The following is an 11946-nucleotide window of genomic DNA, read 5'->3' on the forward strand; positions in this document are numbered from 1 at the left end:
GGGAAAGAGAGTCAAATGTTGTTTGAGACCACAAAACTTCTAGGGCTGCCTTGAATTCTTAGTGATTGGGATGTCTGTTTAGACCCATTATCCTTGATTTTGTGTACGTTGAGAATAAATTTTAGCGATAGTACAAAATGTCTGCCAAGTTCTTGCTGCATGTGGCAGTTGACAAGTTCTCTGGCTTAACTAAGCAGTGCTAGTGATTTGGCATTTCCTGACTTTTGAGGACAGTGGCTGAAATCCAATGCCGGATACCTGGTAGGTAATATGCAAAATATTGTTCAGAAGTTACATATGTAAAGGTAGCAGCATTTTGCATGCGTAAATGCCAGTGGTGGTTCTTATTTCAGAAAATATGTATGTGAGAGCTATGCCAGAGTTTTTTGGTGACTGAACTCATTCTCCAGTACTCGACAGTGCCTTGCTACTGTGCCACTTCTCAGAACAGCATTTCACCCACCATGTCCTGTCTTGCTCCTGGCAAATCTCTGAATTACTAACCTGCTGCTATCACTAGTGTACTGTATTAGGCCAGGAACAGCTCTTTTAATCTAATTCTAGAGTGATCCTGTTAGGAAGCAGGCAGATGCCCAAAGCCACTACCGCCCAGGGATCCCTGATGCTGTAAGGCTTTTAGGGACAGTACTTGCTAGCATTAATCAGACTGGAACCTACAAAGCCCAGTTTAAAAAGAGGCAGTAGTCACCTGAGCCTGGCAGTGCTGTCCAGCAGTTTTGAGGAGTTTTTCACGAGACACGTTTATGTTATCCCTCAGATAGCTGATAGTAAATGGTGAAACACTTCCACAAGTTCCTGTGAGAAAAAACATTCTGGTAAACATCAGGCTTGGAGTGATCTGCCAGTCAAGTTGACCAACCGCTCGATGTGTTAAAAGCAGAATGCGCAGTAGAATGCTCTTGAGGAACAGTTTTCTAAATCCTAGGTTTGTTATTGAATGACAGATTACATGGAAATGGAGCTCTGACAAATAACACCATTGCACAGTCTCACATTTATGTAATGTTAGAGATTTCTGCTATGTTTGTGGCTGTCGTAATTAGTTTTCTTGCTTGTCAGGATGTAGATGTTTTTATTTACCCATTTGATTCTGAGTAAAATGTGTGCATTATTCAAGTCACTGGAATATCCTGCAAGCAAAGACATTTTTTCTTCTGTGAACAGAATATGGAAAACTTAAGTCAAAGTTTAGAGTCCTTATCGGTGTAGCTGCGTGACACCTTTCAGATTCTCTGTGGGGTTAACTTTTTATCCACTGTCCCCAGTTCACATTATAAATGGCCAATATGTGGTTACCGCAGAAAGTGTTTCCCTAGGCTGCCGTTAATGTTGGAGAATTAAGATACTGATATCTTGATGTTCATTCTTGGGATTTTTGAGGGCTTTGACCTAGCCAACTGTATGTAGCGCACTCATTTTAAAATGAGTGTCTGTTGTTGCTTTAATTCATTGTCTCAGCATCTAAGGAACCAAACCTTGGTACTTTCTTTGAACACAGGTTTCATCCTACATCATCATTGTTATCATTATTGCACCAGTGGATAGCGTTAACAAATTTTTCCTTTCTCCAAAAACAAGGACCACTCTTTCTGTCTGTCCTCAAAATAATTTATTGGAGCTTTTTATACAAAGAGATGATAGTCTTGTATAGCAGTTTTTCAGCACACTATGAAGGTATAAAGGTAATTTTAAATGAATTTGAGCATCTCAAGTAGCCTGGCCGTGGAAGCCCAGTGTTGTGCTACCCTGATGTGTCTTTCTTGGGATAGTAACTTCTGTTCTTTTGCAGCTGGGTTGCTTCCACTCCTATCCCACCTCACTTAACCATGCCTTTCACGTATTTGTATTACAGGTTGTACCTTGTGAACAATTCTATCTCCATTCTCTTTTACAAGAAGAAACCAGGCACTGTGAAAAGCTTTGGCTGGGACTTACTAATCTTTTTTTTAAACCTTGTTCTGACACAGATAATCTCAAATTATGGTTTTGACATTACGTAAAACTATCTTTTCCTTTGCCACACTGATGCATGTGATGTGAGGCAGGTGGTCAATCTGTTGTATAGGGCTATCTAAGTCAAACAGACCACTTCTGAGTATCTTCCAAGGCACAACAACTGCTAATGACCTGAAGTAGTTTGTATTTTCAACTGACTACAGCTAGGAGACTGGACATGTTCTGACTTCTTGCTGTCTTCTCACCTACTGATTGTAGCACTGTAGCTGCTCAAGAAATATGGCTTTATTTGGGAGAGTGGGAGATGCAGTTGCTTTGTATGTCTTCCTGATGTGTTTTGCATGTTTGTTTTTAGGTGAGCAAAACCAGCAAACCCAACAGTTGACCAAGCTGTTGACAGCACTCAGATGAAATAGGTCTCAAAGAAGCATGTAATCTCATTAATTAACTGTATTTCAGGACAGTTTATACTTCTCCCTCTCCCCCTGATATTTTTGTTTTAATTGGGGTAAAGTAAAATCTTAGAAGGGCCAGTTAAAACTGCTATGCTTTCATATGCCTTTTGAGGTTTTACCCAAAGTGGTGACAAATGATCCTTGGCCTTTGTGACTTACCTGAATGTTGCAAAAGCTTGTAGTGCTACTGTCCTGACCTACTGCCAATGTCTAGCGACTCAGCTTGACCAAGGTGTTCAAGACCAAGTTAATGATCAGTTGTATTGAGGAGACATTTTGCAAGTCTTATGAAAATCTGAATGTACATGTCAGTTGACTTATCAGCGTCCACAACAGTCTTTGGAGCATGCAGTTCTGACTGCCAGCCCTGCCTTAATTCTCATAATGCTTTCAGGATTATGATGATAAATCCTAAATTTGTTTCAAAAAAGAGCTCTTGTTAGCTCAGTGTTGTTAGTTTGAATAATAAGATCTATTAATTGGAATAGTGTATTTTTTGACAGAAAGAATCCTTATGTTTGCTTGATTTAGAGCTTGGGCAAAATGGGATTTTCTGCTTCTAATCACCCAAATTGTTTGAGTCTTGGTGAGTTGCAGACAAAAAAACATGCTTCAAATTAATATTACTATGGAAAAAGAAATAAGTTGCAGCAATAACGACCGGTTTGTTTTGAATTCAGCGATGTTGAGTTCAGTGTTATTTTTATAGGCTAAATCTGTATTAAAATCTCCTATACTGTGATTATATGAAAAGCTCTTGGCCAGTTCTCTCTGAGGTATTGATCAGTTCCCAAGACAAATCACTGACCACACTCTTGGTGGGGATGTGGTTTTGACAAAATATCCTAACTAGTTCAAGGAAAAAGTCTAGAAAGCTGTCTTTTTGTCAGAGGGAAGGCAAATGTTTTGGTTAATGGCTTTAGATATCTGATAAACTCTTCAGAAGAAGGTCACTATCACTAAAAATAAATTTTGTCTTAAACTTTCCAAGAAATTTCTTTCTTTCTTCCCCTCATTTTTTTTTTAATTAGATTCATTTTAAAGAGAAAACGAGTGAAAGTAGAAAGCACAGAGCTTTGCTATTGTATCTACCAAACAAGTCAAAGACAGATCTTGTCCAGATTTCTGGTCATTTGCACTTGTCATTTAGCAAAAGAAAGTATTAAAATCGAGAACTGTGCTGATATCAATGACCGTTGTGTGTTGTGGTCTGTTTTCACTTGCTCCCAGAAGCACTTTGATGTCATGAAGGGAGCAGACAAGTTTTTGCTGCCTCCCCCCTCATTCTTGTCTCCCAGTGATCCTGCAGTTCTTTCTTACTATGTGATGAAAATGCAAGTTCCAGCTTGCCTGCAGGTCCTGCTGCCCGCCGAGCAGGCGGGCTCTGTCTGACCGCTTTGATGAATACGAGCACCCAAAGTACGTGACATGAAACGTGTGCATTTTGATCGTATTACGGGCTTGTTTCTCAGCTGGTGGCGTGACTGGGAAGGAAGAGTTGTGATGGCGATGGGTTGTCCTTAAAGCGTGCACTAGTGCATGGGCAGTCCACTGCTTAAAGGCTGAGTGCCTTTGGTTTGTGAGGGTTTTGATCTGCCCTCTTAATTCTTACAACTCTGGAACAGTACTGCTGACTGGAGGGATTAGTAATCATATCTTAACGATTACTAATTGATAGCATCTTATAGTTGTGAATGAACTCTACGTGATAAATGTGTCACGATTTCTGCCAGACTGCTTTTGGATGTTTAGAATAAATAACCTTCTCTACCTTCTTTTGCTGTAACCCAGCAAAATGTACATCCACATACAGAGTGAAAAACAGATTTAATGTATTAATGCAGCCACAAAATGTGTTAGCACAGATTTCATGTCAGCATGGCTGACAAGAAATTTTTCTAGAAGACTTTGTTTTCTCTGCTTTTAAACTATATGCTTTCAAAATGTTAAGTGCCAGGCAATTTCTAAAATGGACTTTCAGGATGCTATTCTTTTTTTATCCCTCCATTAAAAGTCCAATTGCTGAGATATCTGTTTCATATTAGGTAAATACACAGTATCTTACTTTCCAATAAAAATTCCACTATTATAATGTGATACAGGAGGAGAGCAAAGATGATTCTTGAAAACCGAGTCTGCTGTAGAGAGGGTGAAGTTATCACAGTATCACACATTATCGGCCTTACACAGGAGAATATTTCTTTCTTACCTCAGAAGTCAAGTTGCTCGTCAGCTGAGCAACAGCAGTTGAACTGGTATACACTGAACTTTGTATTGCTGTGATATGTAGAAAGAGCCAGTGACCAAATAACGAGATCTCCTTTCAGTCCTCTCTGTCTTTCCCCTTATAAGCACCAGTATATAGATATTCTAGGACTGTTTTCATTTCTGCTTATACTTCTAACAACATTTATTTCCATCTTGTCCAATTCTTTGCCTAAACAGTTAAGCTAACTAGCTGTAAGTTTACTGGGGTTTATCATCTCACTGGAGAGTATAAAAAACAAAAAAAAACCCCAAAATCCCCCAAACCACCACCACAAAAAAGAAGACTTCTTCAGACCTTCACTCCTCTTTCATGGTTAAAAATAATTTTCTGATGTCTTTGTAAGGTGTTGGTGTTCCCTCTAACGATGCAGGAAGGCATTTCTGCATTATGCAGAATGCCATTGTTATCTCAATTGACATCATGTCGTCGTAGATGGAAAAATAGATACAGGCCTAATAAAATTGTGATAACGTAACAATTCAGGTTTTCTCTGTGCCTGATATTGCCACTTAAGAGTCCTACAAAGCAAAGGAATTGTTTGCCAGTGCCTTTCGTAATCTTCATGAAGTTCAGTCACTATTGTGGACCTAACAAATAATTCTTTTCTAATCACGAATGAATGGGTTTGGTATCTTAAACTAAGTCACATGGTACATTTATATAGTTCAGAAAAATTAGATCTCTGTTCTACTAACAGAACTGGACAGCAGTCAGGAAAAGCTCACATTACAGTATGCCTTCGCATAAGTAGCTTTCTTAATTTGTTGGGTTCTGTGTCCCTGCACCCCTACCGCTTTCTTCTTTCGAAGATAATGTCTCAGCCTTTGGGCAGTAGGTCCTCAGTTTGTGGAGGGCAGTGTGGTTATTTTGGGGAAAGCAAGGAAAGATGAGGGCCAGGAGGAAGTGAGACTGGAGAAATGTTTTAGAAGTACTCCTTTGTTTTGTACTTGACTTACAGCATGGACTCTTCGCATGGCCTGAATATCTCAGGAGTTATGGTGTGATGGTAAAGCTGCCACGAAAACAGCCCTTCAGTTTGGGTTCATGCTATCTAAACCAGAAATCAAAGTTTGATTTCTGCAGTGCATTTGGGAGAACCTGCTGGTCATCTGCTGCTTCAAAGTCAGGAGAAATATTTTAGAGCTTTATTACAGGAGGCATCCTAGCAGTTTTAATTAGCTCTCCACTGAGCAAATCTACACAGTTTGCCCACAGATAACCCTCTTAAGGAAGAGCATGTGTCTGAACTTGCTTCAGTCCTAACTTCATGTAGTCTGTAGTTTGCTGATGGGGTGTACCACTGACCTCTGCAAAAGGGGTTTAGAAGTAAATCTTTTTTAGAAGACTGTAGATAGGGAATGTGATGAAGGGGTCAGTTTTGTTCGAGTTTTTTTTTCTTGACATGCTATTTTATCTCTTGATAATAAATGCAATGCACTGAAGCCTTTTAGAATCTCAGAATATTTTTTTGGTTGAGTTCTCTGATGTTTCCTGAGAAGTAATTAGATTTTTGCTCTTTCATAGAATCGTAGAATGCTTTGGGTAGGAAGGGACCTTTTAAAGGTCATCTAGTCCAATCCGTCTTGCAGTGGGCAGGGACATCTTCTACTAGATCTGGTTGCTCCGAGCCCCATCCAACCTGACCTGGAATGTTTCCAGGGATGGGCCATCTACCACCTCTGGGCAACCTCTGCTAGTGTTTCACCATCCTCATTGTAGAAGATTTCTTCCTTCTATCTAGTCTAAATCTCCCCTTTTCTAGTTTAAGACCAGCATCCCTTGCCCTGTTGCATCAGACCCTGCTAAAAAGTCTGTGCCCATCTTTCTTATAAACCCCCTTTAAGTACTGAAAGGCCACAACAAGGTCTCTCTGGAGCCTTCTCTCCTCCAGGCTGAACAACCCTAAGTCTCTCAGCCTGTCCCCATGGCAGAGGTGTTCCATCCCTCTGATCATTTTTGTGGTTTCCTCTGGACCTGCTCCAACAGGTCCATGTCTTTTCTGTGCTGAGGACTCCACAGCTGGACACAGCACTCCAGGTGAGGTCTCACCAGACTGGAGTAGAGTGACAGGATCACCTCCCTCAACCTGCTGGCCACACTGCTGGGGATGCAGCCCAGGATATGGTCGGCCTTATGGGCTGCGAGCACACATGATTGGCTCATGTTTGGCTTTTCATCCACCAGTACCCCCAAGCCTTCTCTGCAGGGCTGCTCTCACTCCCATCATCCCGCAGCCTGTACTGATATTGAGGATTGACCCAGCCCAGGTGCAGGACCTTGCACTGGCCTTGTTGATCCTCATGAGGTTCACACGGGCCCACCTCTCCAGCTTGTCTGGGTCCCTCAATTGTGCTGACTGCACCACTCAGCTTGGGGTCCTCTGCAGCATCAAAAAAGCAGTTTAAGTTTCCATTTCTTTCTGATATCATATTTCTAAATAGTTTAATACTTAGTTTTCAAAGAAGGTGTCAGGGATATCCAGCTTTTAATCATCTATTACCTCCTTGTGCTATAGTGACTTCAATTCAAAGCTTATAGAAAGCATTGAAAATATTAATTATATCTCACATTCCTTGCTGAGATTTTTGAGGCTCTGTGTATGCCAGAAAATGCAGGAATACTAGTAGATGTTGTTAAGTCACTAATTAATCTTGACAAGGAGTTCTGAAGAATAATTATTTTAACCATGGGGAGCTTTGAGGGGGTTTTCTGTGCTTCCCTAAAAATTTTCAAAAGGTAAACAGACTCACACAGAAACTTGGGAGAAGGTTTCTCTTTCAGAGCTTCCTCCATGGATTGCTTAAAATCAGTTCACTGATAGCAACAGGTGGAAGGCCACTGACCTTAGCAGGTCTGAAAGGCACAGTGGGAAGATGATCAGATCATTATATAACAAGCTTGAATCTGTTTCTGGTATTTTAAGTCTTTACCAAGCCTTTAGTTCTGCTCATGTTTGGGATGCTAATATTCTGTTTGTAATCACCAGGCTACCCCTAAGCCCCCTAAATAAATTAAAAAATCTGAAAATAAAGCATTTTTTGCTTCACTTCCCTTAAAGGGAAATGTTAAACTGTTTCGCATTGTTTTGAACGAGAGAGAAAAATTCTTGCTGCTGTGTTTCCTGGGCACGAGATCATGCGAACACAGATGGTCCTGTTGGCTAAGAGTTCTACAGAACATTTCATCTCATATTTGAGGAGAACATTGATGTAATTGCTGTAGTATTTAGAGTTGTTTACCGCTTTTTTCTCTCCTCCCCACAAAAGAAAAAGCTCATCCCTTTAAGTTCAAGATATAAATTTATTGTCTAATTCAATTTGAATGTGACCATTAATTTAAGGACTTGCAGGTGGGGATGAGAATTGATAATTCTGTATTCAGATACTCACCCTGTTGCCCCTGAAACAGCCCAGTTAGAAAACAGTGCTGATACGTTTCAAAATCAACTTATTGATAAAATTAACCTGTGATATTTACGTTGTCACAGCTCTTTAATGTTGAAAGGTGTGGAGCCACAAAGTACCTGTGAATTGGAGGTGGATGCAGTAGCTGCTGACATTTTAAATCAACTGGATATTGAAGGTGAAGTGTTAATAACTTTCCATCTAAAACATTTTGGATATTGTCATCTTTTTTTAAGGCTCAGCTTAGTTGAGCCACAATCCAGATTTCAGTGTTAGTGAATCGTTGGTCTACAAATTTATACAATTACCAAAAAAACCCCAAACCAAAACCCTCCAAAAGAAAAAGCTTATAAGAATAGCCTATTGCCAGAGTAATAGAGATTTTTTGTTAATGCCTTACAGAAGGCTTCAGACCTACAAGGAGAGTGTGTGAAATATCAACCTGGAGTATGCACATGCATGTTCATACATATGTGCGTGCAAACACACACGTGTTTGGCAACATGAGCAAAAGTCAAAGATCTAGATAACAAAAACATATAAAGTTACACCTTAACTATTACATGAATCCTACAGTAAGGCAAGAATTGCAATTAAAAAAAAATAACAGGTTAGAATGACGAATGAAGAAGAGTGTCCAAATCTAACATGGGGGGAAGAATGCTTCATCACTTTGATAGACTTCTCTTCATGTATTATTGCGTATTTCAGCCCAGATTGGCAAGAACCCTGGATTGAAAGCTATATGGGAAGATGAAAAGCAGAGACGGAGACAAAAATGTGAATCCTCTCAGATTAAGACACCTGAGTCACAAGGTAATAAAAAAAAGATTAAAATTGTGCAGCTCTTTATTGAAAACTTTGAATGAGAAGCAAGCAGGAGGTAGAATTTAAATTGGTGTATCAGGTTTGAGGGCTTTTTAGATGTACTGTTTTTTCAGTTTCAAGCTTAATGATGGTCCAGTATATGTATTTCAATTTTAAAAGCAACATACATAGCCCTGCCTAAAGACATCATGATTCAGCTAGTTTCAAAGCATTCTAGGCAGAATGAATGATACTGACAGTTAAGATTGCAAGCTTTATGATGGAAAACATTTAAATGTTTAAATGCTGGTAAAATGAAATCTCTTATCCTAAAGACTTCTGTGATGGTTTATGCACGAGGGCAATTCCCTTGAATTTCCGTGGGAGTATAGCTAAGGTGATGTTAGAATAAAATTCTAAAAGAATGGGCCAATCCCTGTATTTTTAAGTAAAAAATATTGTACAGGGAAGACCGTACTCTGCAAATGAGCTGCATAAAGAACAGAGCTATTCTCTGCAGAACCTAGGCCGTGTTTCTTCTAAAATATGAGTGATACTGGGCACGAAGCCAGAGATTGCAAGAAGGAAAGAGGCAGGTTCCTGGCTAAAGCAGTCTGCTTTCTGACTGTGGTTTGGGTTTTTTTTTCCTGTGTTTCTGTGTAATATTATTCAGTCTGCATAAACCAGACTTTTCAAAATTGTTCGGTGATTGTTCTTTTCCTAGATGTTCACCTGGGTGTAATTGCAACATGATTTGTAAATGCTGTTGATACTTGCAGTTGCAAATGAGATCAGTGGGAGTATGTGAAGTATTTTAAAGTGTTTAAATACACTTGAAAAATCAGCCCTCAAATTTGACACTTAAAATTAGCAGACACTTCAACTTTAAGCCATTTCCTAATAGAATTAGTAATTTTAGCTGCTCTCTGTGTTGAGAGGTCAAAGTAAAACTGATTAACAAATATTTTTCAAATTTTAAAGACCGTGGATTTGTGCCAGCAACAGAGAGTGAAAATTTTTTTCAGAAGAGACTTAAAGAAATCCTCAAGCAAAATGACTTCTCTGTGTAAGTGTTTAGCCATTTGCTATAAAGTACAGTATTCTATGGAAACCTTAAATATGCATTTAAAAATTGGTTTTCAATTAACTAGAACGTTGTCAGGATCAGTGGACTACAGTAATGGATCAGAGGAGTTCTCTGCTGAGCTAACACTACATTCTGAGATACTTTCTCCTGAAGCCTTTCAGTGTACGCCAGCTAATATGGTAGAAGTGCATAAAGATAAAAAGGTGAACAAAGGTGAGTATTTTTAATAGCATAATTGTTGAGACATAAATCTATGTGATGCTTTTCCTGTTTATGCTGTTAGCAGAAGTAAGTCAGGGAAGATCTTGATTGCCAGTTCTGAAAAAATGAAGAGTAACTTTGCTTTTTTGCATCATTGTTGGAGTAAGCCTTTTTAAAATTGCCGTGGCAAGTACTGGGAACATACTTGAATAGTGAAATCCATTTTAAAGTGGATTGTAAAGTGATGTATTGATGGCTGTGACTCTTTGAAATTTTACCCTTTCTCTTTTTGTTTTTCTTTTAAAGAATCCAATAGGATGCATACTGATAAAGAGGAGGAAGCACTTATTAATGAAGCAGCAATTTTAAACATTGTGGAGAATAGTCAGAGCTTTCAGCCTTTGTCTCAAAGACTGAGTCAGACTTCGGTTTTTAGTGAGTATGACTGGAATGTCTTTTCTTACAAGCTATGTTATTGTTCCACAGTCTTTGTTGTCTTCACTTACGTTACCGGTCATGAAAGAAAATAGTTTACCTCAGGAAGTTTTCAAGTAGATTGAGACTTCACATGCCCCCACTCTACCACCACCACCAAAAAAACCCACACCTCATATTTTCTACAGAGGTCACCAGGACAGTATATTTGTAAAGACTACTGTGCTTTTCTGGTTCACTAAGCCTGTCCTCTGGCTAGGTAAGCTCAGTGCAGTCTCTTGTGGGTATTGCTCTTCCTTGTGCTCACTGGGTTATAGGACTAAAGCTATCAGAATAAAGGGGATTTTGACTGTCTACCCGTGATACTCTTGCAGTTACTGCATCTTTCTTACGGTTAAGGTAGAGAGCATGCTCATGGGATGTATGTAGAAGCTCAGCTGTCTAGAGATGCTGGGAGATAGTCATCTGCTAATGACAGGCAAGTTGCAGCAGAGCGTTTCCCAAAATTTATGGATACAAAAGAATGGTTTTAGGCAAAGAAACAAGAAATAAAACATTAAAGAGGGAGATGAAAACCCTGACAGTAAACACATGTGAATAGCAAGAAAGGGAAACAATAATAAAATAACACAACAAAGGAACTTGTATGAAATGCTACTTCACATAGAAATAGTTCAGATAGCCAAAGAGGCGATGAAAAGCATCTCATAGGTCATGCTATCTCTACATATACATTCTTATGTAAACATCAGGTATAATGTTAATATGTGCTGAAGTTGATACTACAAGGTGCGGGGGGTGCTGATATTTAGCCTCCACTGCTTTTGATATATGTATGGTGTCAGTATGTGCATGGGCAACAGTATATGGCTGTGGGTGATACAATATGCAACAACAGACAGTTTTTTTCTTGCAAAGAAAGGAGTGGATGGAGTAAGAATAAATACTTTTCAGTGCTGGTTTATTTTGCAAGATTTTGGTTTAAAGCCCTGTAAAGGCAAAGATTGTGATTTATCAAGAGAACTGTAAGTCAAGTTATGTAGATACTGGCAAACATGAGCTTTTTTTTTTTGAGTGAGAAGGTTGTGCTGAGAGGATGAGAAGTAGTTAAAATGATATATAGGGTACATCTTATGATGGTGCATGTCAATGGCTCAACCAAACAGGAGTGATGAAATGGTCTGTTTTTTCTAGTGACTAGGGAATAAAATGAAAATTTTATGACTTTTTTTTGTCCTTTTTTTTTTTTCCTGTTTATCATGGGGCTACTAATGTCCTTTTTTTTTTTTTTTTTTTTTTTGGGGGGATCAT

At 39.1% G+C, this 11946-nt stretch overlaps 1 protein-coding gene across 1 annotated transcript in view; it reads left to right on the top strand.

Annotated features, from left to right (window-relative positions):
• Positions 1-11946, top strand: part of REV3L (REV3-like, polymerase (DNA directed), zeta, catalytic subunit) — a gene marked incomplete at its 5' end in the record, with an annotated part of 72593 nt that overhangs the window by 9338 nt on the left and 51309 nt on the right. The window contains 5 exons of the mRNA XM_010142996.1: positions 8189-8283; positions 8817-8921; positions 9894-9978; positions 10064-10216; positions 10517-10635. Coding sequence (XP_010141298.1) covers positions 8189-8283; positions 8817-8921; positions 9894-9978; positions 10064-10216; positions 10517-10635 — 557 coding nt within the window. The remainder of the gene's footprint in view (positions 1-8188; positions 8284-8816; positions 8922-9893; positions 9979-10063; positions 10217-10516; positions 10636-11946) is intronic.

The sequence above is a fragment of the Buceros rhinoceros genome, unplaced genomic scaffold (genome assembly GCF_000710305.1).
Source record: "Buceros rhinoceros silvestris isolate BGI_N320 unplaced genomic scaffold, ASM71030v1 scaffold12469, whole genome shotgun sequence".
Lineage (NCBI taxonomy): Eukaryota > Metazoa > Chordata > Aves > Bucerotiformes > Bucerotidae > Buceros > Buceros rhinoceros.